General features: G+C 44.1%; 1 protein-coding gene across 1 annotated transcript in view; it reads right to left on the minus strand.

Moving 5' to 3' along the window:
• lrrc7 (leucine rich repeat containing 7) overlaps positions 1–22265 on the minus strand; it is a 331365-nt gene that overhangs the window by 25747 nt on the left and 283353 nt on the right. The window contains exons 22-23 of the mRNA XM_078561876.1: positions 8542–8784; positions 1489–1581 (exon numbers count right to left, since the gene is read on the minus strand). Of these exons, the coding sequence (XP_078418002.1) occupies positions 1489–1581; positions 8542–8784 (336 nt within the window). The remainder of the gene's footprint in view (positions 1–1488; positions 1582–8541; positions 8785–22265) is intronic.

Below are 22265 nucleotides of genomic sequence, written 5' to 3' on the forward strand. Positions count from 1 at the left end.
TGGAGAGGATGTTTCCTCTTGTGGAAAAATCTAGAATTAGGGGTCACTGTTTAAAAATAAGGGGTCGCCCATTTAAAACAGATTAGGCAAAATGTTTTCACTCAGAGGATTGAGTGTCTTTGGAACTCTTCCTGAAAAGGTGGGGGAAGCAGAGTCTTTGAATATTTTTAAGGCAGAAGTGGCTAGATTCTTGGTAAGCAAGGGGGTGATAGGTTATTGGGGGTAGGTGGGATGCAGATCTCAGGTTACTATCAAATCAGCCATGACCTTATTAAATGGCAGAGCAGGCTCAAGGGGCTGAATGGACTGCTCCTGCTCCTTGTTCGTATGTTCCTATGTTACTTCTTTGCTTCTCTTTGTTTCCCATTGACGGTACCTGCAAGGCAGCTATGTGGAGTACAGCTCACACATTTACTGAACATGATTGGTCAAATTTGGACAGGATAATGGTTTTGGAAGATGTGTTTTAACAACAGACAATTAGTTGTCCCAGATAGGGCATCCCATTTCCTAAAATGGTGCAACTTTAATTTGGTTCTCAGAGTGTATGAAGGATGCTGGTATAAAGTAAGATTATCTTGTAGTTTTTTTCATAATTCTTGCAATCAAAGCAACCCATATATAGCACAAACCTTGCCGATCAGTCGTTTGAGCCCTACTACAATTGTTATAGTTGTTTAGTAGTTAGGAAGCATTCCAACAGTGTAGGTCAAAAAAGAACCAATTTATAATGCAAGCCCTTGGCCTAAATGGGAAAGGGGAGTATATTGGAGAAGGGGACCCTATGACAAAGTGAATAGCTGATTCCCCAGACCCAATAATATTGCATAAATTCTTGCAGTATGTGAGTGATTGCATTCAAACTATTGCAAAGACCCCCTATTGCAAAGACCTCATTAGGTCCTATGAGGGGCTGTGATGTCAAGATGAGCCAAAAGCAGGAGACTGTTACAAAGGGGTACCAAAGTTACTGTGTGAGAACATAACCATGGCACATGGCATATGCAGCTGCACTGAATAATACATTCTGGCTAGATTTTCTGATTGTGTTAATTTGACACTGGTGTTCAGCCATTTTAAATAAATTGATTAATGTTAGTGGTAAAATAACATCAGGCAGAAAATCTAGACTTCCGTGAATAAGTTGTGCTTTGTGTATGGATGGCAAGATATTAAAACATGAATTCTAGACTACAGTACTTAATTGGAGATGTTTTGGTATTTTGAAATCATTGCTAGATTAATCAATAAAATAATTATGTAGAAAAACAATAATCCAAATTTCAGGAGAGTTATAAAGCATGCCACTTATTGTTAACGAAGAACCAACTTCGCTGACTTACACCATTTCCCTTTACCATCTGTAGCTGACTTCTGCTCATCCTTTGATAGCTGGCATCAACCTATGGAGGGTAGTGCAATGTTACTGTAGCCTGTAAGTGATCAGGGATAATTGCAATTGCACTTTTTTGCTTTGTTTAAGATTACCATATCAGATGGCTTGAAGGGATTCCCTTGTCCACTTATTCCACCGCTTATACTGAAGCCAAGGCCAGGGTTCTTCTCTATTCTCACACAAAACTGAGTTAAAAAGGAAACAACAACAACAGGATAGTTACTGCAAGTACAGCAATACACTCGCTCCTGATAAAAATATGGGAAGATTCTGTATGCTGTAATACATTGTAGTTTATCCAGTGAAGCTCCAATGGATCAGTGAGTTCATCCACTGTCTAGTATGGAATTGAGCACTACAGGTCAGGAAGGTTCCACAGAATCATAAAGTCATAGAATGGTTACAGGATGCAATTCGGCCCATCAAGTTCATATTTGCTCTCAGCAAGAGCAATTTAGCAACTCACACTCCACTGCCCTTTTCCCATAGTCCTGATTTTTTTCCCCCTTCAGTTGCTTATTCACTTCCCTTTTGAAAGCTATGATTGGACCTGCCTCTACCACACAATCAGGCAATGCATACCGGATCAATTCTTTTGCCAATCATTTTAAATTTGTGCCCCCTAGTTTTTGATCTTTCTGCCAATCAGAACAATTTCTCTCCATCTACTCTGTCTGGATCCCTCATGATTTTGAACACCTCTATCAAATCTCCTTTCAACATTGTCTTTCAGGAGACCAACCCAGGCTTCTCCAGTCTCTTCACGTAACTTAAATCCCTCAGCCCTGGAACTACTCGTAAATTTTTTCTGTACTCTCTCTAAAGCCTGTTCAAGAGTCCCAGAAGCAAGGTTCTGCCCTATTCCTTTTCCAAAACCTCCTTAATTTAACTCCCTGTGTTATTTGCTTTCTCATTCCCAATTACCAGCTCATATGCTTCCACCTGGGAGGAATTAGATTGTATCAATGAGGATGTAGCATCAAGTGATTAACATAATTGGAATTTAATCCAGGCAACAGGGTCATGCCCACCAGCTGCAGAGCTGACGAGAGGCCCTCCTCGCCTCCTCTGGGCATGGCCTGCCATATTGTGACAGTCAGAGACTGGTAGCTCGCCATTGCAGGCAGTGCCACCAGAGAGAGTGGTGGTAGCTGCCGGCATTGCATCCATCAGAGGCCCAGAATTAGTGAGGGATCCAGGCCACAGGTGAGTAAGGCCGGGCTGGAAGTTGTGGGGAGGGCATCATTCACTGGGGATGGATGGGATGGGGGGGACGGGTGGTTGGAAGAAAGGGTGGGAGGGTGGCTCTCAATGGACCCCCCCTTCCCAACACTACGATCCCTGGCTGCCTGCAAGCAAACTCGATAGTTTGCTCTTTGGGCTCCCTGCATGGCAATTGCCTTGCCCACCACTGGTTGAATACCAGCGGTGGCAGGATGAGGCCCTTAAGTGGGCATAAATTTGGAGTTGTGGTGTAATTTAGTTGGACTAGAAGGTGTGGGTTAGGAAGCCCGCCATCTTCCTGCCCCAGACTTAATCGGGACAGAGACGGGAGGTTGGCGAGATCTCTACACCACACCCTCTAGCCCTGATTAAATGACACCCCTTCCCCAAACTCACCTTATTTTTCCCATATAATGAGGGAACTGGAGGAGGGGAAAATGTCTGAGGAACTGCTCATCTTCCCAATAGAAGCCATGGAAAAGGTAGCCCATGGCTTTGGAGCTGTGAAATCCAGAAAAGGAGGAGATTTAAGCAACACTGTACCTATAGTAGGCACTAAGGTCAGAGCAGGGCAGTGGGACTAATTGGTGGGGCTGTTACAAAGAGTCAGCACAGACATGATGGGCCGAATGATCTCCTTCTATGCTGTCTCTATCTATGCTGGGAAATGTATATGCAGATTTACGTCAATTCTCTGAGGACAGTCTCAAGCTACTATCTACAGCTTTCTGTGCAGTTTTCTTCATTGATATTATTGAAAAAAGCCACGCAAGTGGGACAGAGAGTGGCCTGTGGCATAGCCTGCCCTGGTAAATCAAAGTAAGCCTTGATTCAATGGGAAAGCTCACATATTTTATTTTTGTGAGTCTTTCCTGGGTCCCTAGTGGGTATGGAAGAAAATTCTAGAGGGCAGGACAAAATTTTAGGCTGATTTTTTAACGATAATCCCTGTGAATTAGAGAGTTAACCTGCCAAAATTTGCATTAATGGTGCAGAAATGGCCTCCAAATGGAATTGGTTGATTTGCCAGCGCATTTTACAGGTCAGCTTGCTTTGCTGGCAGGCCCCTTAAAAATCAAATCTATCCCAATATCTTTGGGAAGAATTGTCCCCCCTTTGGGGGGGTTGTGTGGGGGCAGGCGGGAATGAGCGTGAATCCGATTGTCGCCCCCAACCAGGTGCGCGCTGTCACTTTACGCATGGGGGCCAATTAAGGCCCGCCCAGCGTGACGCACACCCAGAAGTGCTGTGCGCTCCCTGTGCAGGCTGGGGGAAGAGGTGGGATTCCCTGAGTTGGGGCCTGCACTCTCGCATTATTAAGTTTACTAGATTAAGTTGTAGAAAGTTTAATAAAGGTGGAAAAAAATTTTAAGGACATGTCCCCTCATGTGAAACTGTCACATGAGCTGGGACATGTCCATTAACTTTTTCAAAATTTTTTATTTAATTAACAAACCCTTCATGAAAATTCATCCCGCCCATGGATGAGGTTTCATGAAAAATGTGAAGGCCGCCTGGTTGGACGGGCAACATTCTTAACAACTTTAATTAGTTTAATAATGGCCTTAATAGGCCTTTGACAGTTCGGCGGGCATGCAGCCGACGCGGCTGCGTGCCTGCCAAACTGACAATCTAAATGACGCGCAGTGATGTTGAGATGCACGCCCAACATCACCGTGCATCATTTTACGCGTCAAATAGTAAAATATACCAAGGCACTTCACAGGAGCGTTAAAAAACAAAATGAGCTACATAAAGAAATATTAGGGCAGATGACCAAAATCTTGGTCAAAGAGGTAGGTTTTAAGGAGCATCCTAAAGAAGGAAAGAGAGGCAGAGAGATTTAGGGAAGGAATTCCAGAGCTTAGCGGCTAGGCAGCTAAAGGCACGGCCATCAATACTGGAGCAACAAGTCTAAGGTTCATGCTAAAAGTATGGTTTGAAAGGTACTGGTATTTCTCTGGCACTGTGCATAAGTGGAAGATCTTTCTATGTGAGCCTAGACATTGATCATCATTGCAACCAAGGGAAGAGTTTTCGGGTCAGTGAGCGGGGGTGGGGCCTGCTCGCCGACACGTTAAATGACGCGTGGTGACGTCGGGTGTGCGTCCCGCATCACTGCGCATCATTTAGATTTTCAGTTCGGCGGGCATGCAGCCGAGTCAGCTGCGCACCCACCGAACTGTCAAAGGCCTGTTAAGGCCATTAAGAAAGTAATCAAAGTTGTTAAAGGGGGTAAAAGAGGAGGAGGCATTGCATTATTAGTTAAGGAGTCAGTTACTGCAGTAAGGAGAGATGATATCTTGGAGGGGGCATCGAATGAAGCCTTGTGGAAGCTTAGGAATAAAAAAGGGGCAGCCACATTGTTAGGTGTTTATTAAAGACCCCCAGATAGTCAGCGGGAAATTGAGGAGTAAATATGCGCACAATTTGCAGAGGTGTGTAAAAACAATAACAATAGGGTAATTCTATTAGGTGATTTCAACTTTCCCAACATTAATTGGGAGAGGCATAGTGTTAAGGGCTTAGATGGAGTGGATTTCTTGAAATGCGTACAGGAGAACTTTTTAGGTCAATATGTAGAGGGTCCAACAAGGGACGGTGCAGTGCTGAACCTAATTCTGGGGAATGAAGCCGGACAGGTGGCTGAGGTGGTGGTGGGCGAGCATTTTGGTGATAGCGACCACAACATGGTACAATTTAAGTTTGTTATGGACAAAGAAATCGACAAATTGCAAAAAATTGTTTTGGATTGGGGGAGAGTGGATTTTAGTAAAATAAGGCAGGATCTGGCCAAGGTAGACTGGGAACAGTTACTTGTGGGGAAATCTACAGAGGAACAGTGGGGGGTGTTAAAAAAGGAAATGGGGAGGGCACTGACTCAACATGTTCTCTCTAGGGTGACAGGAAGGAGTAACAAGCCCAGAGAACCATGAATGACCAGAGATATTCAGGATACGATGAGAAGGAAAAGAGGCTTTTCGCAGGTACAAGGGAAGTAAATCAGCAGAGGCATTAGTGGAGTACAGACAGTGCAGGGTGGAGCTTAAGAAAGCAATTAGGAGAGCAAAGAGGGGATATGAGAAAGCTCTGGCTGGTAAAAGTAGGGAAAATCCCAAGATATTCTATAAGTATATCAATGGGAAGAGGGTAACCAGGGAAAGAGTAGCGCCCACAAGGGACCAAGGGGGAAATCTATGGGTGCAGCCTGAGGACATGGCTAGAGTGTTGAATGAATACTTCACATCCGTTTTCACCCAAGAGAATGAGGATGAAGGTATCGAACTCGGGGAGAGAGACTGCGAGGCTCTTAAGCAAATTGATATAGGGAGTGACAAAATATTGGAGGTGTTGGCAGGCTTAAAAGTGGACAAATCTCCAGGTCTGGATGATTTGTATCCCAGGCTGCTGAGGGAGGCAAGGGAGGAGATCACAGGGGCTCTGACCCAAATTTTTAATTCCTCTCTGGCCACAGGGGAGGTGTCAGAGGACTGGAGAACAGCTAATGTGGTTCCGCTATTTGAGAAGGGTTGTAGAGATAAGCCAGGGAACTATAGGCCAGTGAGTCTCACATCAGTGGTAGGGAAACTATTGGAGAAATTTCTGAAGGAGAGTATCTATCTTCACTTGGAGAGGCAAGGTTTGATCAGGGATAGTCAGCATGGCTTTGTCAGAGGGAGGTCATGCGTAACAAATTTGATTGAATTTTTTGAGGAGGTGACCAGGTGTGTAAATGAGGGTAGTTCAGTTGATGTAGTTTATATGGATTTCAGCAAAGCCTTTGACAAGGTCCCACATGGGAGACTTATAAAGAAGGCAAAGGCACATGGGATACAGGGTAATTTGATAAGGTGGATTCAAAATTGGCTTAGTTGTAGGAGGCAGAGGGTGATGACAGAAGGATGCTTTAGTGACTGGAAGTCAGTGTCCAGTGGCGTACCACAGGGATCTGTGCTTGGTATTCTATTATTTGTCATTTATATAAACGACATAGATGACTATGTGGGGGGTAGGATTAGTAAGTTTGCGAATGACACAAAGATTGGCCGGGTGGCTAACAGTGAGGTGGAGTGTCTTGGGCTACAGGAAGATATAGATGGGATGGTCAAATGGGCAGATAAGTGGCAGATTGAATTTAACCCTGAAAAGTGTGAGGTGATACACTTTGGAAGGAGTAATTTGACAAGGAAGTATTCAATGAACGGCATGACACTAGGAAGTTCTGAGGAACAAAGGGACCTTGGCGTGTGTATCCATAGATCTCTGAAGGCAAAGGGGGTTAGTGGGGTGGTGAAAAAGGCATATGGGACACTTGCCTTTATCAATCAAGGCATAGGTTACAAAAGTAGGGAGGTCATGTTGGAGTTGTATAGAACCTTGGTGAGGCCACAGCTGGAGTACTGTGTGCAGTTCTGGTCGCCACATTATAGGAAGGATGTGATTGCACTGGAGGGGATGCAGAAGAGATTCACCAGGATGTTGCCTGGGTTGAAAGATTTAAGTTATGAAGAGAGGTTGGATAGACTTGGGTTGTTTTCGTTGGAGCAGAGAAGACTGAGGGGTGACCTGATCGAGGTGTGCAAGATTATGAGGGGCATGGACAAGGTGGATAGGGAGCAGCTGTTCCCCTTAGTTGAAGGGTCAGTCACAAGGGGATATAAGTTCAAGGTGAGGGGCAGGAGGTTTAGGGGGGATGTGAGGAAAAACCTTTTTACCCAGAGGGTGGTGACGATCTGGAATGCACTGCCTGGGAGGGTGGTGGAGGCGGGTTGCCTCACATCCTTTAAAAAGTACCTGGATGAGCACTTGGCACGTCATAACATTCAAGGCTATGGGCCAAGTGCTGGTAAATGGGATTAGGTAGGTAGGTCAGGTGTTTCTCACGTGTCGGTGCAGACTCGATGGGCCAAAGGGCCTCTTCTGCACTGTGTGATTCTGTGATTCTGTTAAGAATGCTGCCCCTCCAACCTTAAGGTTGGCGGGCAGGCGAAGAGCCCAGGCGGCCTTCACATTTTTCATGAAACCTCATCCACCGGCGGGATGAGGTTTCATGAAGGATTTATTAATTAAATAAAAATTTTTGAAAAAATTAATGGATATATCCTAGCTCATGGGCTGCATCTTCCAGTCGGCGAGCGGGCAGGCGAAGAGCCCAGGCAGCCTTCAGATAAAACATGAAATCTCATCCACAGGTGGGATGAGGTTTCATGAGGGTATTAAAATTTGTATGAAATGTCTAAGTAAAAGAAATTGACACGTCCCAGCTCACGTGACAGTGTCACATGAGGGGACATTTCAATAATTTTTAAAATCATCTTTATTCAATGTTTGGAACCTGAGCTGATCTCCCTGAGGCAGCACTTTGCCTCAGGGAGATCTGTGCACTCTTTCGTGCGCATGTGCGGAAGAGCGCACTACTGGCTCAGGGAATCCACCCCCCCACCCCACCAACACAGGGAGCACATAACGCTTCCTGGCGCACGTCACACTGGGTGGGCCTTAATTGGCCCGCTTACGTAAAATGGTGGCACGGCCCTGATTGGGGGCACCGATCAGGTTCGAGCCCGCCACCACCCACCCCTGCACAACCCCCACAGTGGGGGGAAATTTCTGCCCCAAGACTGATACTGACCTTGTCTGATATGCACACACTTTACAGCTGGGGTAACTAACCAGTAAACAACAGCAGGAAACATATTCATTTTTCTCCTGCTGGTCTGGTGATAAAGATGCCATTTTCAGTGCCCAATTACCATCAGGGAAAACTTACCACAGACTAAGAAATGAACAAGGGACTTGCCACAGGTACATCTCAATACCATTCTATAGAGTGGGTTTATCTAGTGAACCATCAGAAATGTTATCTACTTGCACAGTTAACACTTCATAGCACTGATGTCTATATAAGGTACCCATTTTACCTGTTCCTGGTAGCTTTCTGTGCTCTTTTGTGGTTTAATACTTGTTAGACATCTGCTGGGTTGAGCTGCTCGAGGACTGGCAATGTTCTGCGAGGATGAAATAGCAATCTGCAAAGGCTTCTGATACTGCTGGAGAGTCACTTTCGATACAGCTCCTTCGTATTGCTGTTCCCTGGATCGATGCTGAAGGCTTTGTGGTGAAGACCCTAATGCACTCTGCCCTTGGTGAGGGTGGCTACCTGCCTGTGGGTAATTCAGCCCATTAGGCAAAGATTCAGGAAGCTGTAAAGGACAATCATTACAACTTACACAGACAGATAAAAGAAAAAAAAGGACACAGGAGACCTAAGTGATGATGACACCAACACCTGAAGATTGTCATTTTCTAGAGTGTAATTATATTTACAAGTTCCTAAAACACTTGATTGTAAAATGTGAATGATTTAGTTAAGGGATTATCTTAATTTTCATAGATTCTGGAAACAAAAAACTTATAGGATATATTTTAAATGATTTAGAGATCTAGAGGATGAAATCTTGGAAAAGCATAGCTTGTTAACAGCAGCATGGATTCAGGCCATGTTTAACTAGCATGCTGAGGTGTCAGCTGTGGCTCAGTTCATAGCACCCTCGCCTTTGAATCAGAGGGTTGTGGGTTCATGTCCCACTCCCGGAAACTAAGAACTGTGATTGTACTCGAAAGAGTTGCAATCTGTGACTGTTGGTAACTCGAAAGAGTTTTAACTAGCATGCTGATGTTATTCAAATAATTATTAACATGATAACCAGTTTATAAATAATTGAACTCTCATGAAGCTTTTGCTAAGACTCCTTTTCAGTAATTTATATTTAAATAAGTTTACATTTAGGACTGACAGAATAAGGAGTAACTTATGCTGCTGAATATTTAATTGTTATAAACAGGAAAACAAGGGGCAGAATTTTTCAGGGGGCGGGGCCTGCTCACCGACGCGTAAAATGACGCAGGATGATGTTGGGCGGAACCCCTGACATCATCCCGACCCATTTAAATTTTCAGGAAGGCGGGGGCACAGCAAAATCAGCAGTGCGCCCGCCGACCTGTCAATAGCCAATTGAGGCCATTGACAGGATCATTTGAACAATTAAAGGACCTGCCCGTCCAAACTTAAGGTTGGCAGGCAGGCCAGGAGCCCCGGCGGCAAATAGAAAAAACATGAAACCCCATCCACCGGCGGGATGAGGTTTCATGCAGTGTTCTAAAACATTTAATAAAGTTTTACTGTAATTTATGAACATGTCCCATCTCATGTGGCATTGTCACATTAGGGGGACATGTTAGGGAATTTTTTTTTCTATTTTTAATCTTTTTAAAAGTGTAAGCGATCTCCCTGAGGCTGCACTTAACCTCAGGGAGATGTGAGCTCTTTCGTGCACATGCGCGAAAGAGCGCACTCTCGCTTTTGGGGAATCCCCCCCCCTGCCCGCACAGGGAGTGCATAGCGCTTCCCGTCGGACGAAGGCCCGCCCACGTAAAATGGCGGCAAGGTCCACTTCTCCGGTGGGGATGGGATAGGTCAGTTTCTGTAACTTGGAAATTAGAAGCAGTGACGCTCAGCAGTTGAGATAGGTGGAGAACATTCCTGGGGCAGGCAGCACATGCTGCCTGGAGACTGGGAACGGAGACAATCATGAGCTGAGGATAGGTATGGAGGCATTCCTGTGGCTTAAATGATAACAAAGGCATTCATGGGATTGAGGATGGATTTGGAGTCATTTCTGTGGGCAAGGGTGAGAGCATTGTGTATAGAGTTATATATTTTTTTCTGTCAAAGCTATTTTAGATGTGTTTCGATGTCCGTGTTTTGCTCTGCTTTGATATTATTTTAAAGATTTATGGCTACCCGCAATTCATTCATTAATAGTAGCTTCTCTAGGTTTTATTTTTGCCATGCCAGAATGTGGGAAAAGGTCCCTTTCTTCTTCCAAACATAGCAAACAGCAGGATTTCAATTTGAAATCCTAATGCTTTCAGTAATAATGTTGGGACAAAAGATGGCCAAAAATCTACAAGGCTGAATCACTGTGTGATGGTCAGGCTGTGCATGTTGGAAACCTCTAATGATGTCAATACTAGAGTATGTGGGGTTGGGGGACATTACCTGATTTAAGTATGGTCAGCAGACAACCAAGCCATGAGAGGTGTACCTACTGTGCCAAATGGGGAGGGCTGGCCTCTGAAGGTAGGCAGGAATTCTAGAGCACCCTGAACCTCAAAACCCACCACCACCCATAAATATTCGGCAAAATTGCCCTTGCATAGGCATTAGAACTTGGGTTTTCTTTCAAGAATCCAGGTCACACGCCAGACCTGGGTCCCCCAATGGACCAAATCTCTGCTAGGCAGCAGTCCAGTATGTAGCCTCTCAATCAGCATACCAGCATGTCACTCTTCCATCAGGTTGGTGTCTGGAAACTTCCAGACAGAGAGTCCTCATCCCAGGCCATACGCACAGGTAACCTTGTTTGGAGTTTATGGAATTAAGTTCCAAATGTGGCCTATATTGTGTGCCTGTGCAGGATGCGAGTGCAAAGCACGTCCAGAAAGGTTTCCTTTGCATCACTGCGCACATGACTTCAATATTTATCTTCTTTTACTATATTATGTTTAATACTCATTCAGTTGAAGAATTATAAAAGAATTGGTCTAATAGGAAAGGATGAGAAAAATGGTTCAATGGAGAACTGTGAATTGAATGAGCTGGATGGTCTTTTATCATTGGTAAATTCTTTTGCTCTTATTTATTTTACTAAAACACTATATTATTGAAGAATGATACTAAGAACACTTGATGGTAACCTTTGTAAGAATGACTGGGAAATTCTTGCTAATTAACGAAAACTAACTTAAATACCATGACTTACTGTACATTTTTAAAATTTCATTGTTATACTGAATCTTTGTGATATGCTTTGGGTAAAAGCAGCTGAGAGGTGACATAATGGGAAACTGTGGTTTAGCCTGAAAGGTATAAAAGGAACCAAATGGTGAACAGGTAAACTACAGCAGAACTCTATCAGAGTGCGCAAACAGGCAGCTCGCTGTATAAGAACATTAAAGATAAACACCTTAGCAGAATTCCAGAGGGCCAGATAAATGGCAGAGAAAACAATAGTGCCTTGAATCCTAGGGAAGACAACTGGGTGCCAAGGCCACCTTGTTTTCCTTGCTTTGGCTAGGCATTAACATTTAAATGTTTACTACTCAATAGGTGTTACAGGTGGGAAAACAGAGGTCCTGAAAGTTTGACCTGGCAGGCAGAAGACTCAATGACACCTTTTTTAATTGGGTCGTTCACATAATATGATGGTAATGATTGGGTAAAATTGATCTCCATAGGCTTTACTGTGAAAAGAAAGTATAAGAGGATATTCCCCAAGCACAGAAATTGTAGAGGTTTAATGTGTTGCATTGACTGATGTGACAACAAGGGAGTAGTTATATGGAGATTGTGCTTGTACCCAGGACATAAAGGTAATGCTGTTGCACTTTGATATCACTGCTCAGGCATTGGCATGTGTCAAATCTTACTTATGTTCAATAAAATATAACCACAGTCACCAATAAGGGTTACTACTTTGAATCATTTCAGAATTTGAGAATAAGAGGTTAAAGGGTTAATTGACTCTGATACCATGGCTCCCAACACCTTGTAATTCTTTGCTATATCTGTTTTTTTGTGATATCATCATCACTAACACAAAACACATGCACACAATAATGAGTGTTGATGACATAACAGAGTTAACTTCATAGCTTAACTATTATCTACCCTGGCTGAAACATTCCTGGGATAGGCTTGAAGAATTTGATAAATATGTTTTTCAGTGTGCTGGAAGCTACATAAGGTTTCAATTACACTACATAAATTTTGACAAATTTTGGCAAATATGGAATTATTTTGAGGAATATAGTGGAAAAGTACAATTGATTTCTCACCTACTGCTTTTTCTGGTCTTCCAAATCAAATGTTTTGGTGTGTAAATGGGGAAACGGTGGCACAGTGGTAATGTCATGGGACTAGAAATCCAGAGGCCCTGGCTAATGTTCTGGGGACATGAGTTTAAATCCACCATGGCAGATGGTGGAATTTGAATTCAATTAATATACCTGGAATAAAAAGCTAATTTCAGTAACAGTGACTGTGAAGCTATCATGGATTGTCGTAAATGTCACTAATGGCCCTTTAGGGAAGAAAACCTGCCACCATAACCTGGTCTGGCCTACATGTCACTCCAGATCCACAAAAATGTGGTTTACTCTTAACTGGCCTATGAAATGGCCTAGCAAGCCACTCAGTTCAAAGGCAACAATTGGCCTTGCCAGTGATGCCCTCATCCCTTGAAAGAATAAATTAAAAAAAAATTATTTTAAAGCAAGTCCAATAATATTTGCAATAGCTGGAATTTTAAAAAATACATTGTCCTTTCAAGACTAAATAATAAACTAATATTCTAGAGCTGGGTCCGTCAATTCACAAGACAATCAACATGTTACTGTCTAGTTTGGTTCAAGATTATTGTGCTGAAATATGCAGTGAATGAAAGGGTATTTTGCAGCAAGGAACATTGTGATCAGTGGGATTTTGGATGGGTGGGAGAAGTACATTGTTTTCATGTCCAAGTAACAACTGTCTTGAGGTGGGGGCAGAAGTAGATCACCAAAACACACAAGGTGACCCGGGCAGGGGTAGCAACACAGAGCACAGTTCACCACACCATCCAAATGTTTGGAGCATTTAACAGGAAGAGGTTAAGATATTTTACAATTCAACAACTGTCAGGGTTAGACAGACAGCAGGGCTAAAGAGAAAACTATAATTACATGTAAGATAGAAAGGAAAGGAGGGAGAAAACTAAAGACACATGAAGGCTGAGAGAAGAAATCACAGACACTCATAAGGACAGACAGAATACAGATATATACAGGGATAAAGGGCAGAATCATCCCAGAATTGCACTAAGGGCGGTAGCAGGCGAGCAAAAGGACATTTTCCCTGCCGGCCGCAATGGTGACTTTTTACGCCGTTTCATCCCAATCCTGCCTTATTAATTATGCATTCCCAGGAAACATGCTGTTTCAATGGCGGGTGGGCTCTTATTCACCCACCACGCCAAGACCTCACTGCTTCATCATGCTGGGCACCATATTTAAAGTGTAGCCATGTGCACACCTCTCAGTGCTTCCAGCCCACAACTGCTGGAAAAAATACATGGCCTCGAATGGCAAGAAGACTGCAGCCCTCTGGTTTAATGATGTGTCCCTCGAGCACCTTTTGGACACAGTGGAGGCTCGCATTGATGTCCTCTACCCCCACTCTGGCCACAGGATGGGCAGCAACATCACTAATTAAGCATGGAAAGCGGTGGCAGCTTTGATCAGCGCCAGTGACCTGCAAAAGAGGACAAGCCACCTAGTGCCGCAACAGGATGAATGGTCTCATCCGTTCCGCCAGGGTAAGTCACTCTTCTCATCACTCTCAACTCACACACTCACAAACCCATCACACATCCACAGGGGTCTCACACCTCAAGGGTCAACACCACTAACTCTCACATGCACCCTCATATCTTCTGGAGCTCACGTCCTCAACCTATCCATGTCTCCGCTCACCACACAAACATTCCATGCAGTGCCATGCATCCTGCTCATACTCTCTCCATCTGTTTCCATGCAGGAGAAGCTGGCTCACAACAGCAGGGAGAGGTCCCAGACTGGGGTGCAGTGGCCCACATTAGGACCCTCACTCACTTTGAGGAGCGTGTCATCGTGCTGAATGGTTTGGACATGGACTGTGCCTGTGGTGACAGTGAGGTCGGTGGCGAACACCCTCGTGAGGATCCTGCACCACCTCACCCCCCTTCAAAGCAACTGTGAGTGCTCTCTCTCCTGCTTTTGACTCTGCTGACATGTACTAATCATCTGTACTTTGGTTCACAGGGAGCTCTGCCAAGCCAGTCCCTCAGCTCCATCCACGTCTCACCTCCAGCCAAGAAGACACCTCTTCCAGTGAAGAGGTGGAAATAAGCAGCCAGGAAGACCCGTCACAGCACTTACTCACACCCTCCACCAGTGCAGAGACACTGGCGGGACTTAGATCTAGAGCAGGCTTGTGTTCACAATTTGGTGGTCACTGCATGGACACGTGTCCACACGGGAAGGAGGCAAGTTCAGCCGAGCTCCTGGCACTCGGAGGACTGCAGGAGAAGAGGCATCTGTGAGGTCTGAGTCAGATAACGAGCCTCTGGGTTTGGCCTACTAACTCATCCTGGAGAGTCAGCAGAAAGCGGGGGAACATCACACTGACCTGTTGGGAGCCCTCAACAGAATGGCATGCAAGTCGGAGGAGTACGTCCTCCTGCTCTCTGATGAAGTGGTGCCCATATGTGTGCGTATGGAGGTCTCCATGGGGAGGGTGGTGGATGCCATGGAGATCTTGGTCCAGCAGAATGCAGAGATTGGCATGGACCAGCACTTCATTGTGGTAGCCATGGGTGAGTTCCTGCAGTGGCAACACAAGAGGGTAACGGGATACCTGGACGTCCCCCCAAGTGCTCCTTCCCCTCAAGGAGTCAGGCTGGGGCCCTTGGGCACCTGAAGGCAAGAGGAGCAGCAGCTAGACGCCCCTGGGTGATCCACTTAGGAATCTCAGAGACTGTCCTCTCCCTCCGAGTCCGCTTTGCCTGTGACCCGCTCAACCTCGTTCTCTGTCACCGCAGAGGGAGCAGCTGGCTCACAGGAGGAAAGCCAAAGCAAGCCGATGCTCCCAAGGCCTTGGATCTCCAGACGACCCATGCCAAAGTCATCATAGGCAACAGGGCCAACCATTACACAGGCTGTCTCTATCCCTGCTGCAGATGTCAGGGCAGCATCTGGAAGTCTAAGACATTCAAAAGTTAAGAAATTCTGAGCACAGTTGGTTGCATGGGTGAACACATTTTATCACTTTACAATCTGAAAATATATTCACTTTCGCTGAATGATGTGTTATGTTGTCTTTCAGCTTCACTGACAGACTTTGCGAGTACTCCCACTGCATCTTCCCACGCCCCCGCAACTAGCAGTTCAGCTGCACACAGCCAGCCTACGAATGATTCTGGAGGAAGAAGTGTGTGTGCGGCAGGGCCTTTCAGCCACTCATGCAAGCGCTCTCCCACACATGCAGATCCTTCTCGTGTCACACTCATCTCAATGTCCTGAGCATTTTCAATGCTGCCTGCTGGGGTTCGCTTTCAGTTGTCTATCTGAGCTGACCTGCATCTCCACCCACCCACTGATCACACTCCCATGCAGCACCTGTTCTCGCCCACCATGACTCTGTTTCACTTTCGATTTAGCCAACATGGTAGTGTTAAAGTTTTTCTTGTGCTCCCCCATCCTTTCATCTCCCCAGTCAGCCATTTCCTTTCCCCCATCACTGTTGACGCCTGGCATCACCTACCACCGTGACCAACCAGCCTTTTCTTTCAGGGATGTGCAGGTGAACTCGCACATTCCTTTCCTTCCGAAAATCCCACCCCTGTTAACCTCCCCGGCCTCCTCCCCAGGGTCCGTGTCTGCCTCTGAGTCCCCAACAACCACCCTTTCCATACCTTGTACCAATACTGTCACACCCTAACCCTCTTACCGCACCCACCCTCAGTTCACTCCCCAGGAGGCAGTCATGGACTCAACAGAGCCCTCCCTTGCACATTCATCTGGATATGCCCCTCCAGACTCCTTCCCCCTTCCTTACTTCTTCTGCCACCCTTACTCGTTCCCCTCTCTGGACTCTGTTCTCCAGCCTTACTTCTTCCTCTAGCCTTACTCCTCCCCTCTTCACAACTCCTTCCTCCTCCATTGCCAACTTCTCCCCAACTAACCCCCCCTCTTCCATACTTATTGCCCCACTCAACCTCACCCCTCCCTCCACCTGACACACCTTCCTCTCCCAGTTGATCCTAGACCTTCCTCTCCCACCCCCTGGTACATCTGCCTCTCCCAAACACAGCTGGACCTTTCTCTCCTCCCCTTTGATGATCATCCAAGTATATGAGGACTGTGAGCATCACAGATGGGGGCTGTCTGTGAGAGTGATTTTGGTCGCTTATTGGTGAGGCTGGACTTGTCACTACTGTGCTCAATGTGCTTCAATGGTGACTTTCCAACTTCAGTGGGCTGCTTCCCAGCAGAGCCATGCCCATGAGAATCCATCCAGCATGCAATGGACATTCCTCCAGTGTCCCATTGCTGTCAGGTTCTAGCACCTTCTGCTCCTCAGATGTGAGTGAGGCCATGACTGTAGGTCCCTATTTCTGTATGTCACTGGCCAACATTTATCGCCCATGCTGTTGTTCAGAGGGCACTTAAGAATCAACCTGTGGGTCTGGAGTCACATGTAGGTCAGACCAGGTAAGGACAGCAGATTTCCTTCCCTAAAGGGCATCAGTGAACCAGATGGGTTTTTACAACAACCAGCAAAGGTTTCATGGTCACCATCAGACTTTTAATTCCAGATGTTTATTGAATTCAAATTTCACCATCTGCCATGGTGGGATTTGAATCCGGATCCCCAGAGCATTACCCTGGGTCTCTGGAATACTAGTCCAGTGACAATACCACTATGCCATCACCTCTCCCTGGACCAGCCTGTTTTCCTGTTGACGTGGGTAGATGATCCAGCGTTGGGGGATGATTCTGGTGGGATGGGCTTATAATGATACGCAGATGTATTACAATGAGGTTCCCGACGTCTGATGGCAGGAAACACGACCCACCATTGACGGACAGAGCGGACGACTGCAAACTGGTTTCACAACGTCGTGAACCCGATTTTTGGCCTTCTTGCCATATTGTCTGCTCATGCCACCAAACACGCCCACTGCCAACAGGCACAGAATATTCCGCCCTGAGTGTGAATCCAACACACAGAGACAGAGAAATAACAAATTCATAGAGTGAAACATAAATACACCCAGGACAGAAACAGAGAAAGCAAGTATATGAGGACTGTGAGCATCACAGATGGGGGCTGTCTGTGAGAGTGATTTTGGTCGCTTATTGGTGAGGCTGGACTTGTCACTACTGAGCTCAAGGGCAGCCATACACATTTTTCTGCAGCACATCAGGGTGAACTCAACAAAGTGACATGTGCCTAAACCTACAGCTTGATGTTTGCTTTTTTTAAAACAATCTTTTGGTGATCAGTTTTTTATGAAATATTCTATCAACAAAATACATTTGTTTGACATTGCATCATGTCCCCCAGAAATATTTCAAGACACTTTACGTATAATGAGTTACTTTCCAGTGCAGTGGCATTTATCGTGCAAATACAGCAGCCAGTTAATGCACATAGCAAGTAGCTGAATAATCAGCCTTGGGGTAATTTTTTGTTTATATTTGTTCATGGGATGTGGGCATTGCTGGCTGGGCCAGCATTTATTGACCATCCCTAATTGCCCTTGAGAACTGAGTGGCTTGCTAGGTCATTTTTTTTGAAAGTCAACCACTCTCTTGTGGGTCTGGGTCCAGAATCACATGCAGGTAAGGATAGCAGATTTGGGTTTTTACAGCAATCAAGCAGTGGTTTCATGGTCATCATTTATTAAATTTAAATTCATCATCTGCCATGGTGGGATTTGAACCTGGGTCCCCAGAGCATTAAGTATCTAGAGTAATAGTCCAGTAACAATACCACTACACCACCACCTCCCCTATGCTGTTCTTGCTCTGTTGCATTAACTTTACTGGAAGTGCACCAAGAATTCTGTTTTTGTTGCATCTTTGATGAATTTTCTTGCAGCAGACAGGGAGCAGTTCCAAGGAAATTTCCCTCCTCACAAAGCAAAGACACAAAGGTTTCTTGAGTCCCCTTGTGCAACACCACTTGATAGCTATACGCAAAGGCTGATATTTTATCTGTGGTGTGCCATTCCTGATGGTGAAACCGGAAGTGGGAAACAATTGCGCTCACATGTCGGGAAGTGGCTCCCACGCGATTCTAATTAAAATTTAAACTGCCGTTAGTGGGCACAGGAGACACCTGTGATAATGTGGTGGGGGTAAGCTAGTGGGAATTCTAGTGCTGAGTGTCTAGGTAGCTGAAGGCATGGCTGTCAATGGTGGAGCAATTAAAATTGGGGATGCACAGGAGGTCAGAATTTGAGAAAGGTAGATAACTCGGAGGATGGTAAGGCTGGAGGAGGTTACAGTCATAGGGAGGGTCAAGGCTCTGGAGGAATTTTAAAACAAAGATGACAATTTTAAAATCGAGGCTTTGGCTCCTCAAGCCAATGTAGATCAGTGAGCACAGGGGAATGGATTTTTTGAATAATGTTGCCGACGGGCAGCATGTCGATGAGAAATGGGATGAGGCCAAAAATCAATTCTTGAGGAAATGGTGTGGGAGGGGGAGGGGAAGCAGTGGAATGGATTCTTCAGCTGGGACTGGATAAATAAGAATGGAATGAGGGGAGTGCAGTCACTCAGTTAGAGGACGATAAAGAGACAAGCACTCAATGCACTGCAACTCCAGAATACTGCTTTCCTTCTGAGTCTAATTAACAACACCGTGTTTTGGAAGGCGATGCATAACATATCATCAAGATTTCTTTCATCAACTTGGCTCAGTTGAAACCATTTTCATCTCTGACTGGATTGGGCTTTATACTACAAGTTCAAGGGAGGATTCAGAATGGTGATGGGAGATTTAGAAATCTAAAGAGAGAAGTTCAATTGAACAATGTAGCAATTTAGGTAAAGACAAGCAGAGTGGGATATGAAGGGACAGAGAGTTTAACTATAGTAGTGCATCACAAATAAGGTCCATAGTTATTAATGACTCTTTATCTGAATGTGCAAAGCATTTGCAATAAGATAGATGAACTAGTGGCACAAATAGAAATAAATGATTTAGATCTAATCACCATTACAAAGACATGGTTAAAAGATGACCAAGGTTGGGAAGTAAAAATTCCAGGATACATAACATTCAAAAAGGCAGAGGGTTGAAAAGAAGGAGGAATAGCTCTGGTAGTAAAGGTTGACATTAGAACAGTAGTGAGAAAGGATCTTGGCTCAGAAGGTCAGGAAGGAGAATCATTATGGGTGGAGATTAGGAATAACAAGAGTCCAAAAACACTGGTGGAAGTAGTTTCTAAGCCCCCTAACAGTAGTTATACTGTTAGACAGAGCATTAAGCAAGAAACAATTGCAGCTTGTAAAACAGAAATGTAATTATTGTGGAAGACTTTAATTTTTACAAAGATTGGACAAATCAAATTGGCAAAGGTAACCTGGAAAGTGAATTTGTAGAGTGTTTTCCCAGTGGTTTTCTAGAACAATACATTGCAGAACCAACTAGGGATAAAGCTATTTTAGATCTAGTAATGAGGCAGGGTTAATTAGTAATCTCATAATAAAAGATCCACTAGGAAGAAGTGACCATAATACAATTGAGTTTCATATGAAAACGACATACTCCAGTTCCAAACAAGAACCTTAAATTTAAATAAAGCCAATTAGTTAAGTAAGAGGGGAGAGTTGGCTGAGGTTGATTGCGTAAATAGACTAAAAGGTTTGGCAGTAAATAAACAGTGGGAAACATTTATGGAAACAATTCAAAATGTTCATCAAAGATACATTCCATTAAAAAAAACTCAGCAAAAAAGATCCATTTGTGGTTTATTAGGGAAGCTAAGGATAGCTTTAGATGTTGCTGAAAATAAAGACATGTTGCTGAAGCTTTTCATCTTGCACTTAACAGGACAAACACAGGAATGCTAAGGTTCAAATGATCACAACAATTTAAGCTACAGGAGAAAGGGGTGCTGATTGGTTGGCAAGTTGACTCTGATGGATGAGGCCTTGCCATGGGAAAAGTAACAGGGAGCTATAGGCTCCCCAAGTTCCTGGGTAATTCAAAAAAGGTGCACGGCTTAAACATATTCCTTTTGTTTGCAGAGAACGAGTCCCTGCATATGAATGTATGTCACTTCTAGCAAGTGTAAATGAGCCATATTACAAGCTCAACTGATTATCTTAAATTGCTTGTTAATGTAGCTATTATTGCACTCTGGATTGTTCAGCAAGTGTTGCCCAACTGATGTTTTGTGTTGGGTTTTGCAAGTGCAGGCTGGTTGAGCACAGTCTATACTCTGCCTGTTACGAACAACTGAAGGAACATGCTGTTTGATTATAAAATAAAAGCAAAACAGTTTGGATGCTGGAGATCTGAAATAAAAACCAAAAGTGCTGGAAAAACTCAGCAGGTCTGGCCACATCTGTGGAGAGCAAAACAAAGTGAACGTTTCAAGTCCAATATGACTCTCCACAGCTGCTGCCAGACCTGCTGATATTTCCAGCACACTCTGTTTTTATTATGCTGTTTGATTTAATCGCCAATTGTTGGGACGTATGGCTTGCATATCTGGCATCACTCCAGCATTTTCTTTTCAGTGATATTCAAGTTCTATATTACCAAGTTACTGATGGTATTTGATCAAAAGAAGGGGTTTAAAATGTTGTAAAGAATTGTAATAAGCCTGAGGATTGGAAGTGCTTTAGAAACAAGCAAGGGGTGACCAACAAGCTGATAAAAAGGGAAAAAAATAAAATGAAGGCAAACAAACTAGGAATCTAAAAAAACAATTGTAAAAGCTATTATAAGCATATAAAAATAAAAGTAGTTCAGGCAAATATAGATTCCTTAGAGGCAGAGACAGGAAAACTATCATGGGGAATGAGGAAATGGCAGGGGTATTGACCAAATATTTTGTGTATCTTCATGGTAGAAGACATAAATTGTACACCATAAATAGAAGGTAGCCAATAAGAACGAGGAATTTAAAGTAATTAATATCAGCAGAGAAAAAGTATTGGAGAAATTTAGGGTACTAAAGACCAACAAATTTCCAGGACCTGATGGCCTACACCCTAGAATTCTAAAAGAGGTAGCTGCAGATATGCTAGTTATAATTTTCCAAAATTCCCTAGATTCTAGAATGGTCCCAGAGGATTGGAGGTTGGCCAATATAACACCGCTATTCAAGAAAGGAGGGAGAGAAAAAGCAGGGAAGTACAGGCCAATTAGCCTGACATCAGTCATCAGGAAAATGCTGGAATCTATTATTAAGGAGGTGTTAACAATACGCTTAGAAAATCATAGTAAGATCAGACAAAGTTAACATAGTTTTATGAAAGGCAAATCATGTTTGACAAATTTATTAGAATTTTTTGAGGATGTAACTAGTAGGGTAGATAAAGAGGAACCAGTAGATGCAGTATGCTTGAATTTCCAAAAGACATTCACTAAGGTGCAGCACAAAACATTAATATGCAAGATAAGGGGTAATATATTAGCATGATGGAGGATTGGTTAACGGACAGGAAGCAAAGGTAAGGCAAAATCAAGACATTTTCAAGTTGGCAGGCTGTAATTAATGGAGTGCCGCAAGGATCAGTGCTGTGTCTTCAACTATTTACAATCTATATTAATGACTTAGGTGAAGAAACTGAGCATAATGTATCAAAGTTTGTTAATGATACAGACCTAGTTGAGAATGTAAGCTGTGAGGAGGACAAAAAGAGGCCTCAAGTTAAGTGAATGGGCAACAATGTGGCAGAAGGTGCATGATGTGGGGAAGTGTGAGGTTATTTACATTGATAGTAAGAAAAGCAGAATTTTTTTTTAAAAGCATGAAAC

Source organism: Cetorhinus maximus, chromosome 17 (assembly GCF_964194155.1).
Source record: "Cetorhinus maximus chromosome 17, sCetMax3.hap1.1, whole genome shotgun sequence".
Classification (NCBI taxonomy): domain Eukaryota; kingdom Metazoa; phylum Chordata; class Chondrichthyes; order Lamniformes; family Cetorhinidae; genus Cetorhinus; species Cetorhinus maximus.